This window comes from Ruditapes philippinarum, unplaced genomic scaffold (genome assembly GCF_026571515.1).
Source record: "Ruditapes philippinarum isolate M1 unplaced genomic scaffold, ASM2657151v2 ctg2578_1_1_1_1, whole genome shotgun sequence".
Classification (NCBI taxonomy): Eukaryota; Metazoa; Mollusca; class Bivalvia; order Venerida; family Veneridae; genus Ruditapes; species Ruditapes philippinarum.
The window spans coordinates 148979-173003 of NW_026855989.1; the positions used below are offsets into that span (position 1 = coordinate 148979).

The 24025-nt window shown below is 33.3% G+C and overlaps 1 protein-coding gene across 1 annotated transcript in view; it reads right to left on the reverse strand.

Annotated features, from left to right (window-relative positions):
* Positions 1–24025, reverse strand: part of LOC132745052 (uncharacterized) — a 45347-nt gene that overhangs the window by 2780 nt on the left and 18542 nt on the right. The window contains exons 14-35 of the mRNA XM_060733888.1: positions 23863–23967; positions 23339–23529; positions 22864–23019; positions 17043–20908; positions 16706–16839; positions 15058–15298; positions 14320–14692; positions 12845–14008; positions 11977–12098; positions 11174–11556; positions 10662–10957; positions 10380–10463; positions 8690–8920; positions 8104–8215; positions 7705–7889; positions 7325–7457; positions 5906–6082; positions 5258–5350; positions 3491–4183; positions 1495–1632; positions 968–1189; positions 431–475 (exon numbers count right to left, since the gene is read on the reverse strand). Coding sequence (XP_060589871.1) covers positions 431–475; positions 968–1189; positions 1495–1632; positions 3491–4183; positions 5258–5350; positions 5906–6082; positions 7325–7457; positions 7705–7889; positions 8104–8215; positions 8690–8920; positions 10380–10463; positions 10662–10957; positions 11174–11556; positions 11977–12098; positions 12845–14008; positions 14320–14692; positions 15058–15298; positions 16706–16839; positions 17043–20908; positions 22864–23019; positions 23339–23529; positions 23863–23967 — 9144 coding nt within the window. The remainder of the gene's footprint in view (positions 1–430; positions 476–967; positions 1190–1494; positions 1633–3490; positions 4184–5257; positions 5351–5905; positions 6083–7324; positions 7458–7704; positions 7890–8103; positions 8216–8689; positions 8921–10379; positions 10464–10661; positions 10958–11173; positions 11557–11976; positions 12099–12844; positions 14009–14319; positions 14693–15057; positions 15299–16705; positions 16840–17042; positions 20909–22863; positions 23020–23338; positions 23530–23862; positions 23968–24025) is intronic.

Below are 24025 nucleotides of genomic sequence, written 5' to 3' on the forward strand. Positions count from 1 at the left end.
CTAACCTACCTTACCTACCTACCTTACCTTACTTCCTACCTTTACCTACCTACCTTACCTACCTACCTACCTACCTTACCTACCTACCTACCTTACCTACCTACCTTACCTACCTACCTACCTTACCTTACCTACCTTACCTACCTACCTACCTTACCTACCTACCTTACCTACCTACCTACCTTACCTACCTACCTTACCTACCTACCCTACCTTACCTACCTACCTTACCTACCTACCTTACCTACCTACCTACCTACCTACCTACCTTACCTACCTACCTTACCTTACCTACCTACCTTACCTACCTACCTTACCTACCTACCTACCTACCTTACCTACCTACCTACCTACCTTACCTACCTACCTACCTTACCTACCTACCTACCTACCTACCTACCTATTGTTATAACAGAATATAAAGATTTACCATCGTTCTCTGTCAGCATTGTTGAATTAATCGTATCATTTATTTCTGAAAATAGAAAAATAATCGTCAACCAAATAAGCAAAATTCTGAATAGATATCGGACTTCATTATGAATGTCTTTATTCCATTCACGTCGATTCTTGGACACCCCAAAAAATATTACAGTACATTTCCCCCATGAACTATTTAATGTGAACGCATGTTTCCAACATTACAGTTACTAATTTAAGAAAAGGCGTACATATGTGTATGAATAATTCAGCATAATGTTTTTTATACATTTGAATGTATAATCATCGTATGAAATGAAATGTTTTAATGGACAAGTAGTCAACTTGTTAGGATTTGGTCATGCCCAGGTCGCGTTTATGTTTATTAGTTGTTGGCTTGTTGAACTGGATTCAAAAATGTTAATTTGAAATTTAGGAACTTTACGATCTAGCAGAAATTAATATAAATTTACAGCTCTTCTTACTTCTTGTTTAGGTAATACAGCAGTATTTCAAGTCAATCAAATAGTTTTCTAATTTTACATACCGATACAAGAACCATTTTGAAGATCGTATCCTACCAAGCAAAGACAGTCATATCCCCAATCTTTATTTTGGCATCCAGTATTGTTGACAGTTTCACAAACTGAGCTGTTAAGACATTCATTCACGTCGATATCACATGATTCTCCCTCCCATTCCTCCTGGCATTGACACGTTTGGTTTACTGGATCACAAAGCGCAGTATTGTTTACTATGCACGGACAAGCTACAAAGTTAAAGTTAATAAGGATTTAAGAATATTCTCCGAATCAAATAACTAGAAAATGCAATTATATTTTACGTGTTTATGATATGTAGAACTATAAAATATGATATTTTGTAATTGTACACAGTTCTGACATTATGTAATGTGATTAACAATTACTAAAAAGACAATTTATTTCATAAATAAATGACTACCGGGTCAGTTATTGAGAAATAAAGTCACTTAAAACTAAAAAGATTGATAATCTCATAATTCGTTGTAATTAATCAATATTATAAGAAGGAAAAAGATAAGTTGATGAATACCAAATTCATTGCACGTGATTCCCCTCCACTCTCGTAAGCATGAACAGGATCCATTATATTGATTGCACTCTATTGCATTATTCCAGTCGCAATCGCACGTTTTATCACACATCAAGCCATATTTTTTATCCTCGCAATCTCCAAGATAAAGGATGACGTGAGTGCATTTTGAATGTTTGGATAATGAAGCAATCAGTGTCGTTTCAGACAGTGCACAGTGATATATATCAAGCATGTATTTAATCGATATAAAGCTATAATTCTAGTAAAATAAGTTGGTTATAAAAATACAAGATACATTTTGTCAATGTTTCATTACATAAACAAATACTGTCTTTATGTTTGTAGATCATTTAAAACAAGAGGGCCATGATGGCCCTGGGGTCGCTCACCTGTACATAGGCCCCCAGGGCGGGGCCAGTTTAAACCAAAGGGCTTTTATTTGAACAAACGTGGAAGACACCCATTAGAAGATGTTTCATGATGTTAAGTTTTTACTATTCACAAATAATGAAAAACAATGACTTTTGCCCCCCCCCCTCCCCCTGGCAGGGCCAATTTTAACCCAAGGGCTTTTATTTGAACAAACTTGGTAGACACCCATTAGAACATGTTTCATGCTAAATATCTTAGCTCTAGCTCTTTGGGTTCTTTAAAAGAAGATTTTTAAGTTTTTAATTACTATATGCAATATAGGGAAAATAAATGACCCCCTAGGGCGGGGCCAATTTTGACCGAAGGGCTTTTATTTGAACAAAGTTGGTAAACATCTATTAGAACATGTTTCATGCTAAATATCTTAGCTCTAGCTCTTTGGGTTCTTTAATAGAAGATTTTTAAGTTTTTACTCCATGTATTTAGGGAAAATCAATGACTCCTGGGGCGGGGCCAATTTTGACCCCAGGGCTTTTATTTGAACAAATTTGGTAGACACCCATTAGAAATGTTTCATCCTAAATATCTTAGCTCTAGCTCTTTGGGTTCTTTTAAAGAAGATTTTTAAGTTTTTACTACATGTATATAGGAAAATCAATGACCCCTGGGGCTGGGCCAATTTTGACCCCAGGGCTTTTATTTGAACAATCTTGGTAGACACTCATTAGAAGATGTTTCATGCTAAATATCTTAGCTCTAGCTCTTTGGTTCTTTAAAAGAAGATTTTTTTAAGTTTTTACTATATTCATATAGGGAAAATCAATGACCCCCTGGGCGGGGCCAATTTTGACCCAGGGCTTTATTTGAACAATCTTGTAGACATCCATTAGAACATGTTTCATGCCAAATATCTTAGCTCTAGCTCTTTGGGTTTTTTAGAAGAGAATTTTTTAAGTTTTTACTATATGCATATAAGGAAAATCAATGACCCCTGGGGCGGGGCCAATTTGACCCCAGGGCTTTTATTTGAACAAACTTGGTAGACACTCATTAGAAGATGTTTCATGCTTAATATCTTAGGTCTAGCTCTTTGGGTTCTTTAAAAGAAGATTTTTTAAAGTTTTTACTCTATGTATATAGGGAAAATCAATGACCCCCTGGGGCGGGGCCAATTTTGACCCCAGGGCTTTTATTTGAACAATCTTGGTAGACACTCACTAGAAGATGTTCATGTCAAATATCTAAGCTCTAGCTCTTTGGGTTTTCTAGAAGAAGATGTTTAAAGTTTTTTCTTTTGGTTGCCATGGCAACCAGAGTATTGCATGGAATGGAATTCTTTGAACAACTTTGTTAAGGCTTCACACAAGGAACATCCTTGTGAAGTTTCATTATGATCTGCCTTATGGTTTCAGAGGAAATGTCGTTTGAAAAGTGTGAACGTACGACGTACGACGGACGACGTACGACGGACGAAGAGTGATCCTAATAGCTCACCCTGAGCATATGCTCAGGTGAGCTAATAACACAATTGTCGGGTGAATGAAAAACTTCAGATGCCTAAATATAACATAAGTTTAAATATAAAACAGATTGATGTAGAAAATAGTGAACAAAAACTTACCTCCATGACAAAACGAAGAAATCTGGAACGTTTTTGAAAATACCAAAGAAGGTACACCGTCAGGCTCAATTTTGACATTATAAGTTATCATAAACGGCTCGAAGCGACCAATTAATTTAAGAAGATAACCCGTGACAGTTTTTTCAATTCTGTATCCATTGTCACTTTCAAAAGTCTCTAGAGGTCTGACCCAGCTTGGTAATGCCAAACTTACAGTATATAGAATATGTGTAGATTTGTTTTGGATGATTGACTGTTCTTCGCTAGTCAGAATGTCAACGGAAGAATTTAAAGTAACAACTACTTCGTCTGCATTATCTTTTGTGAAACACCCTTCGAATTCAATAGAAATGTTTTGTACTTCAGGATAAACCATGACAGGCAGTTCACCAATTCTAGTGAAGTTATTTTCTTTCATTTGCTGAATGACTTTAATTATCAAAATTTGTTCGCCAGGATTTCCAGAAGTCATATTAATGAGTCCAAAATCCGAACTTGATAGTAAAACGCTGCTGTCATTTTCAACGCTTCCTTTTGAAAACGTTGTTCCATTTTTCATTCCGGTGACATAAATTTCGATATCTTCTAAAGATCCTGAAAGGTTCCTGGCCGAAATGGTCAGTTCGATTGGTTCATTGGTAAATCCTGCCTCGGATTTTAGTTCAAGCAATGGTGGTTCCGGTGGTGGGATAGCTGCAAATAAAACTCTTCATACTTTACACAGATGACACACAAAAATAATATTCACATGATCTTATCTGTTCTTTGTAAACTTTGCAATATCATGATTATTATAAGATGCTTTTTGGGGTTAAACCGATAGAAAGGTCAACAGTTGAATAATCGCTACAGAAAACAAATCTACCGACTTTCAAAATGTACATCGTTAGAACAGTATTAGGAGCGTCCGTGGTTGAGTGGTTAAGGTTGTATACTTCAAACCACTTGCCTATCACTGATATTGGTTCGGACCCGACCAGGGTGTTTGGATTTTTTCATGCGAAATAGCTATCCATCTAGCTCAGGGAACGTCGGTTGCTCTACATAGGTTCATGCCGATAATAATGCACGGAGGGGCACCAGAGGTCTTCCATCATCGCCAATAAAACTTAAAAGTCGCCATATAACCTGTACAGTGTTGGTGCAACATAAAACCAAACCAAACGAAAAATATATCATAAAAAGCTGACTCGACCCGACGTGATCAATGGATTTAAATAATTGTTCAACTGATCAATTTCGATCCGATCAATCCGATTTCAGGTTATGAAACCATAAACTTAAAAAAACAAAAAAAAACTCGATGTTGTTGTTTTTGTTTCTTTCACTTAATTATTTATTAATTCACGTACAAATTATTGAACAAGATCTGCATTACAAGATCAGTGCATGATATGACATGCATCAGTATGTTACTTTTTCTTTTGTAATATTTGGTAACTACTAACAAACAAAATACCTCATATTAGTGAAAATAAGTGGCATTTATTAGGTATCTTCACTTCTGAAGAGAGATCCATGGCCTTGTCGGAAAATAGTCCGACAAGGAGCGTATTTATGCATTAATTTAACAATGTAATCATTACTTTAATTTGGCTAAAATTTAGACTGGTTCGTTGATCTCAAATTAAAAGACCGCTAATCACAAAGAACAAAATTTGTAAATATGTTTATAGCCTAAATGGGGTGACGTCATTCCGTGAAAATTTTACTAATCGGCTGCCAATATAAATCCAATGACTTCACTGTATCCATTACAATACTCACTAGAGTTACACGACGGGCCATAATATCCGCTTTCACAAATGCAAATGTTTGTTCTTCTACTGCAGTTTCCATTACCTGAGCAGTCACAAATACCTGTATGATAAGAATAATTATTACATTTGGCGTAATTTTAGAATTGTTTATTTAACAAGATATAGGAAAATAACCCTTTTCTATATAAGCGTTTTTTGTTGTTCCTTTTTTTGTCCTGTCTCTAACACAATTCTGCCTCATTAAGATTTTAGTGTTGTCGATAACCTGCAATTTAAATGTGATTTGATATTTAATAAATAACCAGCTTTCTCGTCAAGATCCTAGTATTAAAAACGACGTAAATTTTTCCGAAATTTCGAAATAAGAAACTATTTTTGCTTGTATTCTTTACGTATATGAATATAAACTCAGCACAATTGGCAATGCAATATTCGCACTAACGCACAGGCACAGGCACACAGAAACGTTGAATGTCTTTAAATTTTACAGAAATATGATATTATGTTGCTATGATTTTTTAAAGCATTTTTAAACTATTAGACGTATAAAATATATATAGAACAAATATGGTCCATTTCTACATTTTTATTGGTCTTATTTGGTCCTGTTTCTTTCAGATAAGAAATGTTAGTAGTATTGTATACAGCATGTTACCAAATTTGATATTAGATTTCACGTGAATGGTGTTTTTGGAGCTAGTATTGACGTTGTTTTCATGATTCCCAACACGGTCAACAGCTATTGGCAGTATATGTTTCGTTTCTTCTAGTTCCAAGTGAATTACGCAATGGTTTTCTGTAATGCCACTTCGGTACAATATCAAACCTTGTTCTGAAAACGAAACATCTTTAAGTGAATGAGTCAATAAATTGAGAATGGAAACACATTTAAGAAATACTCAATGCCTACATTCAGTTTGGTTTTTACAAGAAATTACTTTACAGAAAATGTTAACAGTAACATACAAGGACAATTAGGCATCACCGCTAGACAAATTCATACATTAAGTCACTCTTTATAACTATATCACTTGTTAGTAATAAAGAAGAGACAATATCGCAGTTTTGGTTATCATACAATTCATAAAAATAAAAGTTTCTATTTCAAAACACCAATTTGACTTGAACTTATGCATATGCAAGTCAATTAGACTTACTTATACCCGAGGCTCGATAGTTTCACAGACTAATAACATGTATGATACATGTCATATTTTATATATTTCAATTTTCTTTCGCTTAAAAATTACTCAAGAAAAAGCATGATTTGGGACAAGTTTTTAATTATCTATTATACTTATACTTATACTTAATAAATATAGGTACTGATTCATACTTGGAAAGTGACTAAACAGATATGTGAATTGATCTGAAAAAATAACATTTCTTTACGTTCCGTGTTTTGATTAGAAATCGTCAGAATGTTTATGTTTATGTCAAAACAATTGTATACTAAACATTCATGACTGACTTGTTAACGCGTCAGGCTAGAATTCTTAGGACTGCTGAACTCATGGGTTCAAACACATCAGGGAAAAGTATTTGTTTCCTTGAGTAAGAGGCTTTGCACTCGGGACTAGCTGGTTCAAGAAACGGACTCGAAAGTATCTAGCATGACCATTTTCTGTTTGTTTTGCCAAAAAAAAAGTTTTTGCAATTATGTTGCGCAGACATACCATTTCGATTTTTATGACCAGATATTTCACATTCAACGTTGCTTTCTACATGTGACAAGCATCTCATATGTTTTAAATTCATAACTCAAACATTATAAAACACATGTTTGTGTTTTCTTCAGATGAAATATTGTATTCATTTCTGAAGAAATTAGAAATTAAAGTAAAATCTACTTATGTTTTACCAATAGCATGAATTCAAATAGTAAAATTAAATACAGATATTTGTCATTTTGTAAGTAAAAGAGCATAAGTTTTCATAGAAATAACAACAGAACTCTGATTATATTGAGTCAGTATGTCTTCTTCATTCATGTATTTCATGTATTTTATTGTCGTATTGACTGCAAGGAAGAACATAGCAAGCAATACTATATAAAAGAACTTGTGATACCTACCTAATACCTCAAACAGATCAACATGTCTCACACCAGAACCAGTATCCGAGGCAATTAGAGATATTGTAACAGAATCTATCGATTCAGTTCCAGCAACAATTGACCCATTCACATCAGGTAAAGTATCATCTATCTATAATTCAATGATATCAAAATGTTCTTCCTAGATGTCACTTAATATACATAAAATATGTATATATAAAAACAATAAAAATAAAGAGTAAAAATATATATATTGTTTTGCATTTTGTGTTTAGTTAATAACATTATAGCGTCAGATAAATGTAAGTATATGAACAAGTTAAAGATATTTGCCTTAATTAATTGTGAACATAAAGATAACGAATTAACCTTTTACACCCAAAATAAAATAAATTTACCGTATTTGCGATATTTGGAGTATCAATAGGCTCATTTTGGTCGAAGAATATGGAAGCATTTGCATGTATAATTGACAGGTGTGGTGTATCTTGTTTAGGTTTCATGAAGAAGGTAACATATCCCTGTCCGGATGTACCGTTATTTGGAGGTAAAAACCCGACATCAGGGTCCGATGGGGATTCACCTATTCATATACAGTTACATATATTTGAAAATGTAAGGTATCCCATCAGACAATATTTCATAAACAATTTCAAATTATAGTGTTGCTGTAATTAAAATGAAGCTTTTTAAATTTAAGCTTTATATTTATAAAAAAGAGAAGTCCTTTTGATTCTTGTATCACTTAGAATAACCTATTAAAGTAAAACTAATATTCAGTTCATGCCGATATGTACCTGTCGTTTTGTCAATCGATTCAAACTCCCAAATAACCATTTCTTTCTGAAGATCAAGTCCAGCAAACACCCGAATTATAATTCCCAAATCTGCAGTCCTATCTAATGTTCCCTGTAAAGATTATAAAAACATAAACAGTCATAAAAAATATGGTATAGCGGCCTGCGTTTATAAAATCATTAAAAATACTTTTAAAATGCCTTTGTTTAACAAAGTTATCAGCGTATCCATCGATCGCAGAAATTAATACTAGTCACAGTATTAATATTTTACTGCTTATTAGACAGATTAACTTGTCCTTCCCATAGAAAAATAGTATTTGCATATAAGACTTTCTTGCTTATAAAACCAGGTAAAGTCTGGTCTATCAAGTGGGAATATTCGTCCTACTCACAGTTCCATATAGTTTCCTACAAGACGTGTATACGAGTACTTCTTAGTGCAAAACTGGCGCGAAGGGTATTAACTAATATAAGTATACAGAACATTTATGTTATTCTTAGAAATCTTCTTGTAATTAAACAATAACAGCATCAGTACAAGCATGAAAGTTTTGGGGTTGTTTTCTAGTATTCTATATGTTACCTGAAATAGTTTACTTTTTGGTGGAATTTCCCTTTCAAAGTTGCCAAATCCAAAGTTACCCATTGTGAAAGTTCTTGCATCCAGGTGCTTATTGTATTTATGTTCTATATAAACTCGTTGAGCAGGTGCAGTAGCATTCTCGTTATTCTCAAATCTAATTGTATATTCCATAATTTGGGTTTTTTGTATAAAACGGGCTTGCCCATATCCTGCCGGTCCAATAATGTCATTCTAGTGCGAAAGTATATATACATAAATATGAATAACATCGACGATAATTGGTTTGAACAGCTGACGCTGAAAGATAAGTTATGTGTTCATCTTTTTTTTGAGAGGTAGTTTTTACAGAAAAAAAGATATAAATATTAAAACAAATGTTTTTGTACACAATAAATTACACATTCCTTAAAAGGTTTCTTGATCCCCGCTGTATGAACACATTTGAAAATGTTTCCAACAAAAATTAAATTTAAAAAAAAAAAAAAAAAAAACGACTAAAGCTTGTGCTAGGGGGCATACTTACCACTTTTATCCATGAAAAGGCATTATCCAAACGGGCCTGCAATAGTTTCAATTTTTCTTGTAATTTGGTTTTTGTTGTTTTTTTTGTTGTTTTTTTGTTTTGTTGTTGAAAAATTGAAAATGTTGCGGGCTCGGATTGATCGAGCCTGTTCATGGACGGTACTATCGTCCACGCCCCTAGCACCACATAAACAGAATTAAACATTTTACATGATAATGGTAAAATTTTGAATTTAGAAACATCCGCAAATGTTTGCATACGACGGTTATCATGGAACCTTCTATGTGACACTTATGTGCCATTCCATGAAAAGCGGCGTATGGTCCCCAAGTTAAAGAAGGCGTGTACCCTAAACGAAAAAACAATGGGCGGAACTAAGAGAAATGGAATTTGAAATAAGATCAGAGGTTATGAACCCTGCATATCACAGATAAGACGCAAAAGACAAAATTTTGAAAAACAAGCAACAAGTCCCGAAAAGTAAAAATCAAAAGTACCACAAACACAAAAATAATGTCGTGCCGAACGATCTTCAAGTTAATGTCAATTTGAATGTGATTGGCTTAATATAGATAAAGGTATTTTCATTTGTCTAAATATTCTTAATATTATTCCATTGCAGCATTTTTAACCATGAAATGCATTACAAGTAAATTAAATTTTAAAACATTTCATGTATTTTATTTTTAAATTATTAATGTGTTATAATTTCAAACAGGAATAAGTAATAGAAAGAGCACCGAAACACGAGGCTATCTGATTTGTACGAAGGGCGTAGCCCCCGAGTATTAAACAGATTGCCGAGTGTTTTGGTGTTCTTTCGCTTTTGCATCAATAGTCAAACATAAAAACACGTTCCTTGTCACAATATGAAACCCTAGAAAAAAAGTTACCAATGAACGAGCATCTGAATATCATATTTCTTTCGCTTTTCCTTTCTCTGCCGTCACAATAAGTAAACCCCAGCAAAAATGAACCAATTAATGGGCGTGCTCAGGAGTGCGGGTAACTAAATACAAGCACTCCAGTTAACGCACTGTGCGCGTATATGTGTACGATTTAACTCTGACGCATTTTCAACAGAAAGGTCCCCTAATTATGATACAACAATATATATTTATACCATTTATAGTACAGGTATCATTTACATGTTCATGACACACTTACCGGATCAAAAGATCGAACCCATTTCGTTATGCCGTCTGCTAATTGTTTAAGCTTTTTTTCGAGTCTTCTCTTCAATTCGCACCCCTTTTACGAAATATAAATTAAATATACATGAACGGAATAGCATACTAGAAGTAGATGAGGTGTACGTTTTTTAATTGCATTAAAATGGCATTTTGTGTATCTACTGTGTTATTTCTTTTCAAACAAACAAACATGTATAAAATGAATATTCTATTTTCTCTAAAACAATTTATGAACAATTTATATTTACAACAGTACCTTTTGGATGATTTCAAAATATTGTTCAAGTTTAGTACATCCAAAGTCGATGATTTTGTTCACTTTGTCGGCGATTTTCAACAGTTTCCCAATAGTGGTTTGTTTCGCAACATAAAAAATGAATTCATATATCGCGTCTTTAAAAGAATACGGATCCCCATCAATTGCATGTTGTGCCCAGCTGCCAAGTACGTGAACTCTATCTTTCAATAAAGCCATCACAGGGGATAGCAAATATTTTCGTAAAGGACTTAATGCACCATTTAGTCCTCCTTCAATAATTGCTCCTGCAGCACCTATTGAAATAGATGACAATAAGAAAGACTGAGGATGTAAATTATAGATCTATGTTACAATACTTGCCAGGATTTTTAAACTTCTGCATTACACATCATGCGGCAATGAATATATAGTAGAAGTGTAGCATTTTTAAATATCATATTAAAAGGCACATTTATTGCCGTTTGCTAATAAACTGAAACAATTATAGAGAAAGTGTTGAAATCCCTCACCTCCCCATGTCAAAGTCTTATGAGTGAGTGCGTACTTCAATAAACTTTTCCCAGCACCTATTCCAATAGACCAACACAATGGGCACGTTCCTCTTGGATCGTTGAAATGAACAGGATTATTTGAACAGTAAGCATACAAATTTTTGCTTTGTGCTTTGAGACCTAACTGATCGGTACTCATGAATCGCCCCGTATAACTGTCGTAAAGTCGCGTGCGCATCAAATATATGTCTGCCATTTCTTCAAAGTCGACGACACCCCATTGGCCGATAAATGTAAACATTGATTTTATTTTTTCTTCAGAAGAAATAATTTCACCAAAAGGATTTCTTTCATATGAATTCAGCAAATTTCCAAAATCATCCAAAATATTTGTAACAGACCTGTTGTAAATTAGAATATAATCATCAGCCATACTATCAAAATGATAGAGTAAATTTCAATTTTTCAAGACACTTTAAATCGAAATCTATCCCGAATTATATATATATATAAGACATGAAATTTTATTTCATAGTTTAAAAAATGTTTTTGTTTTTCTTAAATATAAATGTGCAATTGAGAATATTGACTCGTGGATAGAAACAAATATATTTGAAATTTGATCTTAAAAACCAGTAACATGTGTTGCTGGAATATTACTGAGATATTTGGATGTTAAATGTTAAAGGTCAATAAAAGTCAATGAAAAACAATGTCGTATTATCAGACGACTTTCTTAATAATGCTTAGAATAAACTTCAATGGTAACTATATAACCGGTAATAGAACATGAAATGATAACCTAAATGTTAAAAACTTACCCAAGAGGATCGTACATATAATAAATAAGGTTATCATTATGGTTTCTTGAGGCTACGAGACCTATTTGATCTCCTCCATAGTAAAATTGTGTTACAATTTCTTTTCCACCACTTTTTTCTATCTACAATGATAAACAAGAGCCTGTTGAACCGTGGTATGCTCCCCGAATAGGTTTTGGATAAAGAGAAGTAGTTTCTTGTTGATAATTCAAGTACTTTCAGAGTAATATCCCAGACAAAGTTCAAAATGTAAAAATGAAAAAAGGGCAATAAATTCAAAATAAAGCAAGACAGAGTTACGGTTCTTGCGCACTGCGCGCTTCTATTTAACGAGATCTATATTACTAAGCTTCTTGTTGATACCTCTTGTGGCTTTAGAGTTATGTCCCGGACAATATTCAAAGTGTAAACATGAACAAATGACAATAAATCAATAATTAGGCAAGTCGGAGTTACGATTTTTATGCACTGCACTTTTACTTATTGAGATATATCTACCTACTAAGTTTCTTGGTGATACCCCTTGCGGTCACGGAGTTATGTCCTGGACGAAAGTTTAAGTGTAAAAATGAAAAAGGGCCATTTCTGCAAAATTAGGCAAAGATTTGCACTGCACTTTTACTCAATGAGATCTATCTTCTTACGTCGTTTCTTGTTGATACCTCTTATAGTTTCGGAGTTATTTGAGCTCTTATGCTATTCAACGACAATCATAGTACATGTTAAAATTTGTTTAAAATGAAAGAATCTTTCAAACCAAATAAACTAACCAAAATCAGACCAAATATGGAAATTCTCTATATTTTGTTTGTTATTCATTTTATTTGTTTCATGTTTCTTTTTTAAATGCCAAATAGAAGATGCAAACCTTCTCAAGTATATCCATATCACTGTTTCCAATCGGGTTGATAACAAATGCCATGGCATGTCCGTTGCAATCTTTCATGAACAGATTTCCCAAAGCATCGTATTCAAAGTTACATTGATCAGAATTTGACTTGTAGGACACAATGTTATTTTCTTCATCAAATGTATAATGTTCTGGTAAAGGTCCCTTTCTGAGGACAGCATTGCCATTTTTGTCATATTTTAAAACCATATCTCGATACTTTGTATACTGGTTCATTTCATTTATCGTGCTGAAACTTTCAACTCCATTTATTGACACTATTTTCCTATTCTTTGTACTGTCATAAGTGTATTCCGTTACATGTTCTCTTGGATCAGTCATTGTAACAACTTGTCCAGCGCGATCGTAGTTGAACTTCCATTTTCCGTTAAGTGTGTCCACGGCAATTCTCCTTTTTATCGTCGAATATGTGTAATTGAAAATTGAAGCGAGAGTTCCGTTTGGGTAGTGATTTGACATCTTTTTTAGAAGTCCGGATATTGGATCATACTCATAATGTGTAAAAGCGTTGTTACCTAGTTGCCGTCTAATAATCCTTCCTTTAGAGTTGTATTCAGCGCGAAGTATGATGTTTTTATTATCGTCAATTTGGGAAAGTTGTCCGTTACCGTTGTATTTATACTTCGCGACATATCCACGATTTGTTGTAATTCTACTTACTTGTTTTTCATCAGTGTATTCATAATCGATACGGTTTTCTGGATATATAACGCTCTTTATGTTACTGTTTTCATATCTTATGCGAATCACTCCGTGTTTGCTCACAGCTCGTGTCAGTTGCCCTGTTTCGTCATATTCAAATGTTGTTACAGAATTATTTCCAATATCTTTCATTTGAAGCTGTTTTTTATCATTGTACTCATACCGTTTGGTTCCACCTGACTGCGTTGTCGTTGTGTGACCGTTATGCGCATATCTGTATGTTCTATTTGTTCCATCAGGGAAAGATATATTACTTAAAGTTCCGTTTCCATTTATCGCAATATCATATCGGTTTCCTCGTCCGTCAATAAATGCAGTCAGCTGACTTTTCCCGTTAAAGATAGTTTTTATCTTATCGCCGTTTCCGTCTTCAATCACAATATGCCTACCGTTATTTTCATACTTCCGTTTAGTAACAATCTGAAAAATAGCATCAAATGATTTGAAGTTCATAAGATTCTCGTCAATGGCAACTCTTTACTGAAATGACAAAAATATTGATCTAGAATTTTTTTTACATGAAATGAATGCAGATTGTACATACAGTAGCAATGTCAATTGTAATAGATATTAATCAACATTAAATAATTATATAATCTTTTATTATATACGTGATTATTTCCTCTCATAAGCGTTAACCTGAAATTTATTGTTCTTAACCTGTAAACAAAATGTATTTATCTCTTCATTAAACATTAAAATACATTTTCCATCTAATAGTATGTACTTACAGTGTCACCCTCATAGTTAGTTTCTGTTGTCTTAGTAAAAACCGTTCTATCTGGTAGGTATCCGTCTCTCAATATTTGAATGACATCTCCTTCTTCGGAAAATGTCAACCTGTATGTTTCATCTTCAATAGGACTATGAACAGATATCATTCCCCCATTGCTATAGCTGTAAACTAGTTCAGAAACCTTTTTGTTGTTTACTATGAAACTTCTTGACTTCAAATGACCCATGTCATTATATTGGAACAAAAACATCGACCTATCTTCATACATTACGTATGACAATGCATTGTCTTTATAATAGTATCTTGTAGTACCTAATTCGGAGATTGTCTGACTTAACATCTGCGTATCATAATCATACACATATTGTCTGAAATTCAAATTAATAGATTGAAATATTTCATTGCTACCGTACGGTGTTTCAGATATTATTTCAAGGAAATCGATGGTTTGTACTTATCTTTTCCTTCAGAATGAAATAGTCTTAAATGTTTCAATTTTTGCGCTGCATAACTTTTTAGAAAGACAAAATTGATAAGTGTATGTTGTATTAAAGGCTTCTGCAAAAGACAAACTTAAACGCGGCGTCAAACGAATTTTAGCCAATTATTTGCAGTGTGTTATCAATGCCCATGTGTATCTGATTATAATTGATATCAAATGTAACATTTAGCATTACAGTGAAAATAATATAAAAGAATTTTGATTTAGGTAGATTATAAACAATACACTTACACTTGTGATACACGTCCGGGTGTCGATTCATTATGTAGCTGTATATGCTGAATTTGCTTGTTATTGTCATATCTTGCCGTAACGTACGGACCATCAGAATGTCGAATAACAGTTAAAAGTGAATTTTCGTATTCAAGATTTAACTGACTAGAGTCAATCAATGATGCAATGACTTTTATCCTCTTAGTTTCAGAGTCAAAATAAAATTCTTTACCATCTTTATCTGAACGAAGTATAAACTCTGTAATAAAAGAATGTTATCTTTTTATATGATATTTTCAAATATATAGCATTGTTGCAGGGGATACAGTTACGACGTATATAGCTTAAGCGTGAGCTGCATACGTTGGTTGAAAACTGATCAGTTGTATCCAATAAGTTGACAACGTATACAGCTAGCGTAAGGTGTATACGTTGGATCTGTGTATCAACTTTTGAAAAAAGTATTCCGTTTTAACGTGTATAGAGTATGCCCAGTGACAGATTTAAAACCATTATATCCATTTTCATTTGTTTTCATATTTGGAAGATTTAGTAGGAGTATTGATCATTACAAGAACCCTTAAGATTTTCTGATCAATAGAGTAAATGTAATTTTCACTTTGACGACCATCAATATTCATTTATCAATAATGAAAGAACTATTTTGCCTGCAGAAGGAGGTAACCAATGATCAGAAAATAACCCTATCGGTTATTCGGTAGTAGCCGGCTTTGTCACTACAGTCGTAGTTCTAGCAGACATCTCATTGTCAAAGTCGTTGAAATTGTTTTTATTGTATCCCGTAGTCGTCCAAGTCGTCGTCAGCCTAGTCGTAGCCGACGATGTCGTCAAAACCATTATTGTATTAGTTTTTGTCGTACAAGTTGTCGCATCTTAAGTAAAAGTCTTTGTCGTTCCTGAAAATGTAAAATTAGCAGTAATGGTCGTGGTCGCAACAGATGTGGTCGACGTCGGAGACGTCAATAAAGTCGTGATCGTATTCGAATTCGTTGTCGTAGTTGTGACAATCGTTAGCAGTTACCGTACTTGTAATTTTTAAAGTCATGGTCATTGACATTATCGTTGTTGTCGTAGTAGATGTCGTTAAGTCGTAAGTGTAACCTTACCCGTGTTCTTGTAGGTGTAGTACTATTTGCAGACCACTTTGTGGCTATACTAGTATCGTACACGTCAGGAAAACCCGTGGTCGTTGTAGTCACAGTATAGTACGACTGTAGTCTAATAAGTCGTAGTCGATGCCGTATATTTTGTAGTCTTTAAATTCTTCTAGACAAAGTCGTTGTCGTACTCATACTTGCCAGCAATGTTCTATAAATCAGTTTAGAGGTTGTTCCTGTAGTCTATGCCGCACTCGTAGTCAATGAAATTGTAGTTTTGGCAATCATCGTGGCTGTTGTCGTAAATGTCGTATTCATGGTCGAAGACGAAATTATGGTAAAACCATAGTTTTAGTCATATTTGTAGTCGTCGGCGTAGATATGTCGTAGGTGTAGTCGTTGTCGACGGTATACGTAAAAATAATCACCAAACTATCATCGGTGAAATGCAGCACCTTCATGTATACAGCCAGGGGTAAGCTGTATTCGATGTTAGCTCTATACGGTGTAAAAGTCCATGTATACATATCATACGTAAGATGACTTGCCTGTGGCATTCTCTGTAAGTATTCCTAATTTCTTATTGATATAATCGTTGTCATCTACTTTGACGAATAAAAAGTCTTCTTTTTCTAAAGTTAAAATAAGCTCTGTTCTGTTGATTGATTTTATTTTCGTATCCCTGCAAAGATTGAAGCAAAACTATTTATTTGTGGAGAAATAATTATATCTTATTATTAATAATAACTACATGGAATTGTCAACTTTGTATTCTTTTATATTTATTGATTTTAAAATTACTTTATTCTTCCATGATTTTTCAATTTAGTGTTATTCAATATTTTACTTTCAGGTTTGCTTTACTGATGGTTGCAAAATATTTACCATAAGGGGAGAATCCATCCTGACCCCATGTAACCTGATTGTTTTCTCGACCCTATTCGTGCAGACATAAATCTCTCAATTACTAAACGAACGTTAGAATTCGACTGAATATCAAAGTCGGTTACAGTCTGAAGTATCCGATCACCATACGGAGCATCAGAAAATTCAATCAAGTATTTCAATACAGCATCAAAATTTCTTACATATCTCCCTGCTAAACTCATTTCATTCAAGACATCTGACATTTTCATAGCGAGACTCTTTGTGCTGTTTCCAGTCAATGCAATAAAATTGTCCCAAACCGGTGTCCACTCTTCTACATTGTAGTGAGAAGGTTTCAAGTCGTGTTTCATATCAAGGAAAGGATTCTCAATCCGAGTACTTTGAACAAGTTCCGACACACTGAACTTCATCGATTCTGATCCGTCAAAAGTGTTGTCATTTTGTTTTGACTTGAAAGTTAAAGAACTCATTGCATGCGAAAGCAAAACTCCCGCTGGACCTTGCTCGGGGCATCCAAACACGTAAAATGTGTCTTTAAAAAATTCTTCCATTGCATCATCTAGCTTGATAATTCCGGCTCCTGAAGCTTCTACTTTTAATATCGGAACTATCATATCAGAATCGCCATGATTTGCTAAATTTACTTTTATTTGTCCTGTTTTTCCATTGAGTACGCGTTCTGTAGATTCGATATCTAAATACAAATGCCCCTCCCTACCGTATCGAACGTTTATTACTTCATTGTGAATAATGGTTTGATTCAGAGAAGGTGAAAAAAATGTTAAATTACAGGAGTCTATATCGTTTGGAATATCAAAGGATGCATATACTACAGTAGTTGAAAAAATATAAACTGCACGTGCCATCACGGTAACGTTGATGTTGTTTAATTTTATTTGCATGTCAAAAGGGAATAAAGTTCCTTTTATAACGAAAGTAGTTTGTACCCCCGGAATTATCTCTTTTGGAAATACCTCCTGGATTTCAAAGTTTGCATATTTAACTAAAATTGAAACGTTTTGCTCCTTATTCAAGACAGGATTAAGAAAACCTGCATTTTGTAGCAGTATATAGTAATCAGATTTCAGTGTATCAGGAACAATTATATATTGATTGGGTAGATTTGGTTTATCAGTTGCAAAATCAAAGTCATATAATGTTGCAGGTTCGACTGATTTCAAGAATAGGTTGTTAAAAGCGTTTTCATTATTTGATGTCAACTTCACAATAAGTGTTGCGTCACTAGAAACGTTCACAATTTGTAATGATCGTAAGTTGTTTTCATTTAGTTTCATGTTAGTTGAGCTCCCAACTGCAAGAGACTGATACGCTATTCTTGTTTTATTTATTGATACACCAACATTATTTTCCAGATGGATGTCAATCACATTTGTTCTGCTTTTCACAAGTGTTGAATAGTTCTTCCCTATAACATGTGGAACTTCACCTTGTAGTGAGAAGTTCAAATGATTTGATAATTTCGCGCTCAAACTAAAGAAGCTGCATACTGGTTCTCCGATTTTGGAATCTGTAATATCCCACGTTTCATCATCAGAAAGATAAACAGAGTCACATTTATATCCATCAACTTTGTTGGTTCCATTATTGTAGATTTCCCAAAAAACTGTCATATCATTACCGTATTCTAATACACTGGAGGTTCTTACTTGTGCCACTAAAATATCACTACTTACACTTTCAATTAAATCAAACATTATTCGATGTATGTTATCATCTTCATTTTCTTCAAACAAATCGTCCTTTGAGTCACAAACGATCGCTAGTAAATAGCTTTTCGATTGTAAATCTTTAGGGAGAAAGATCGTGACATTTAGGGATTTTGTATCGCCAGGCTTTAACTGAAAGTTCCTTTGAATGGACTTTAGTTTACGATCAAAGGAATTAACGACAAAGTCTTCGCTTAGGTATACACTGTCGTACCATATATGGTTTGATGTAACATTTCCAGTATTTGTGACATTGTAGCCTAGCAAGACGGGCTGTCCACCATGCAATTCGTTATAAGCAATATCACTGTCTATTTCTAAGTTAGGCAGCAGTAAAGATATATTTCGCGGAAACAGAAAAGAACCAAAAATGGATGTAAGCGAGTTAGTCATATTAATTGTCGTTGAGTTTTTATCAAACGGTCTAACAACTGAGTTTTCAAATTCGCTTTTTCCAATACTGTCCGGCAAAACAAGAAGAAAAGGGTGTCCCGAAAAATCGCCAGGTATTGTAATTGTTGTCTTAAATGAATATCTCTGATTTGGAAGAAGCATTCCTATATGAAGTCTGTCATGAAGATGTAAGCCAAACTGTTCTAAATCATATACAGATTTCACTTCATGATCAGCTAAAAATACAGAATCAACCCAAGAGGTTTTGTGTGTAGGTTGGAGACCGATGTTAGTGACAGTAACATTAATTTCGACATTTGATCCTGGAAGAATAGTTTCGCTAGTTTCTTTATCAGGCAAATTAATTGTCAGTTGTGCATCTAACAGAGCTGGGTCAACCTTTTTAATCTCAAAAGAACTTGTTTGGCAAAACAAATTATTACGCCTTGAATGTGCTTCATACACATCGGAATAAACGTCCGTTTCAATACATAGAAAAAATGTTCCAAACACATCTGATGGGAAAAGTAATGTTTTGCTTTGTTCATATGAAGCCTGGTACTCTAGGAAATATTCAATTGTATAGGAATTAAGCGGTATACGTTCACCATTTCTTGTTTTGTAAGATATTTGGTCATACCATGGCACAAAATCGCTGATTGAATTACCGACGTTATTTACTTTCCATTTTACATCAATTACCGTACCTACATTACTGATGAAGGAAACATTCTTTTCGAGTTTCATAATTGAAAGATCTGAAGCAGGTGCAGGTTCTATATTGATCAATTTTTCCAACCTATTATTTAAAGTATTTATGCCTTCAAATATATCGTTTCGTATGTTAACATCAATAATAACATAATAAGGACCTGAAATAGCCTTTGGAATTGTGAATAATACAGACTGTGAATAAGATTCGTTAATGCCTATGGACAGTTTTTGAAGTATTAAGTGATCTAATCTCTTATCTGCCATTTTATCCTCTATACCTTTGGCTATAAACACACGATCTGTCCATGCTCCTTCTTCAATTTTTCTATTACCTTTGTTAGAAACCCTATATGTTAATTGTAACGATTTCCCAGCAAGAATGTATTGATTGAGTTCGATCTTATTTGAGGGTAAAAGATCCACAGCACGTAATTCTACATCGATATTTTCTATAGTAGCAATATTATTTTGCATTAATTTGTCTCCAGTAGAGTAAATTTCATTGTCTACTTCCAATCTTGCTGTAACGTTCCCATAGATATTGAATGGAAGAACAACAGATACATTTCTCTCGTACATCTGAAGTGTTTGGAATCGATTTCCTGTCTCAATCAAAACTTGATGCAATGTGATATAAGAAAAATGTGATTGGGATTTTACTTTCAAACTATCAATCCACTTGTTTGATAGTGTATTTCCATTTCCAATATTACGGACTTTCCATGTGGCGTTTAGCAATGTAAAATTTGCCTCATAGATAACTGATGCAGTAAAGTTAACAATTTCAAGATCTGGAAGAGCTTGTTTTATATAAATTGTCTGGGAAAGATCGTTATTGTTGTCATTTGTGTACTCAAAAAGATTATTTGCAAAATCGGTAAAGACAAAAATATCATAGTTTCCTGAAGAAATATCTGGCGATACATAAAAGTCTATCAATGACGTATAAGATTCATCGGCTTGCAACGCTCCATAGTGCGACATAGTTGCAATATTTCTTCGCCAATAACCAGATTTTGAAACCAAACCCTAAATTAAATATAAAGCAAACGCAATGTTTTATAGTTTTGTTGAAATAATTAAAAGGCTATAAATTGTAAACGTAAAGGTAATCTAAAATTATTATTTTTTATGACCAAGAGTGTAACTTTCTGCAGTTCTGTATTTCTTCAAATGTTTATTACAATAGGGAAACAAATTTGAAATAATAAACAAAATAAATTGTTTAATCCATATTTCATGTTGATAAATGTAATGAGATACCAATTGCTGATAAATATTAGTAATTGATTATTATATTAAAACAAGCAATTATCATAGTATTGCAAGCAATCCATAAGTTCCCTACCGGTAAGAACCCTAGCAACATTATGATGGGCCATTGGCCATTCAATTATACCATTGAATGAATGAATGAATGAAAGAATGAATGAATGAATGAATGAATGAATGAATGAATGAATGAATGAATGAATGAATGAACTTAAATCTTTTGAGTTTTAAGTTTTGTCTGTATCATAGTAAAGTGTTGAGTTTCCCTGCCTAGTAAGGAAAATATGTTTATACAACATTTTATCAAAAGGTCCAATTTTTTGGGAATGAATAAGTATAACTAATGTTTAAACTTTTCTCTATTCTAAGTAACTCTATTTGTTGCAAAAAATCTTTTAAAGTGATCTCAGGAAGCAGTTTTTATGAACACAATGACAAACAGACTGAAGGTAACTCTAAAGTTATTTCTTTAAACATCCCTGTTACCATAATACAATATTTTTCAAAGCCAAATTCTGAAAGAGGAGGTAACTCTTGAAATAAAGATGCTAGATTTATGAACATTGTCATAATGCATGATATGAGTGTAAGAAAGAACAATTATTTTAAGTTTAAAATCACAAAGAAGAAAAGTAAAAAAATAGCAATTTTCAAATGTACCATTAACATGTATAGTAACAAATATGAAAATTAAAAAAAAAATATTATGTAGGTGTTGATAATGAATGTATATTTTGAATTTGGAGTAAATCGATGAAGAAATATGAAAGTTAAAGAATGAATAAAAAAATTCTAAGTTTAAGGAGGAGATAATTCTGGAAATATGGATTCTAGATTTATAAACCTAATCATATTATTATGATGTGGGATTTTGAAGTAAATCCTATAAAAATGAAGAATTTGGAGTAAAATATACCAATTTCTCGAAAAAAAATCTAAGTTCAAGGGGGACATAATTCTGGAATAAGTCTTTATAGAGTATTGAAGCTTCTCACAAATGTTGAGTGATAATACGAAACATATATATGAAGTACGAAGTAGATACATTATGAAATAGAAACATATATATGAAGTAGATACATAATGAAATAAAGAAGATATTTTAAAAAAAAAAACATTTTTTTCATGAAAATTCTAAGTTCAAGGAAGGTAATTCTGATAATTTTTATGCGAAAGTTGTAAACCTTGTCATATATGATGTGGTTGATGACTAGAAACTTATATTTAAAGTTTGAAGAAAATACCTTAAGAAATAAAGAGCTTATAGTGAAAAAGCATAAAAACTAGAATCAAAAATCTTGAAATTAAGTCTTTTTGTTGCCATAGCAACCAGAATTTTCAACATAGGAAGAAATGAAAAAAAATGTGCATAATCTCCAGGCTACCATCTACCATATTTCAAGTTTCATAAAAATATTTTCAGTACTTTTTGCGTTATCACTGGATCCAGTTTATGTGTTAAATTTGCCATATTTTCAGTCTATTTATTGCCATAGCAACCAGAATTTTCAACACAGGAAGAAAAGAAAAAGACGTGCATAATCTCCATATTGCCGTCTATCCATATATCAAGTTTCATAAAAATATTTTCAGTACTTTTTGCGTTATCGCGGGATCGAGTTTTGTGGACTGACGGACTGACAGACAGACGGACGGAGGGTAAACCTAAAGTCCCCTGCGGTTAAACCGGTAAGGGACTAACAAGTAATTACCACCAAATCCCTCCAGTAACTTTGTGACACGGGTGAATCATTTCCATTATTTCGCACTGTCCATGAAATATGTACAGTTTCCCCAGTAATCCATTTATTGGTCATATTAATCAGGATTACTTCAAGATCAGGTGGTGGTGTTAAAAGAACCTGAATCTTAAACATTAAAGCAATAATATAGAATTCATACAAGCATATAAAATTTCAAGAAAATGTTGGGCTCACGTGCCATCACAGTTGAACAGTTACATTAGGATTGTACTACTAATGATAAAACAATAAAGACACTGCATACAAAAACACGATATGTGTTGAAATAAATAAGAAACGTGAAATTTCTAAATCACTCCTTGTGTTTAAAGGTCATTTTGTAACGATATTATTGTATTTATAATATTACTAAATGTATGAAATTATAAAGTCGTATCTACAATTTCGACTAAGAATGAAAAGTATTACTTGAAACTAACATTACCTTTTTCGCTATCATGTTGTTTTTCTCTCCTAGGTGTTCAAACACATTATTAAAAACATCAGTTTCAATAATGAAATAGAAATCTCCATAAATAAAATCCGGTATTTTCACAAACATTGCCTGTGAATAATTTCCATTTTTGACTATGTTGCCATTGTGCCGTGAATCAGTCAAATAGCTTGTGCCATACCCTAAAAGAATCGGTCATTTATGAAAGTATATAATTTGAAAAATATTTCACTTGGTAAATTAATGCACAGGGGGCACTTAAGTAATTACCTATGACTGCGAATATAAAGGCATATTACAAATGTGGCGGGGTGCGTAAAGTAAACTATCGCAAAATGGAGATCGATCACTTAATCGTTCTTAATAAGTAAAACGCTATTGTTTTTAAAACTAATAACCATCAGTAAAAATAAGAAATTATTTGAAATGTCAGACGAGTTAAAAGACGAAAACATGTCGCAATCATAAGTCGTTGGTTTACACTGTACTTAGCCAAGAGTTGACAAAATCTTTACCAGTAAATTCAGTCTCTGACCACCATATTCTGTCCCACCACGTTGAACTCTTTGTAGGACCCCCTCCAGTATTAACAACATCCCATGTGAGCTTTACATTTGATCCTTAAGTAAATAAATCAATCATTTAACAGATAAATGAAGGCTATTAAATAGCCGAAAC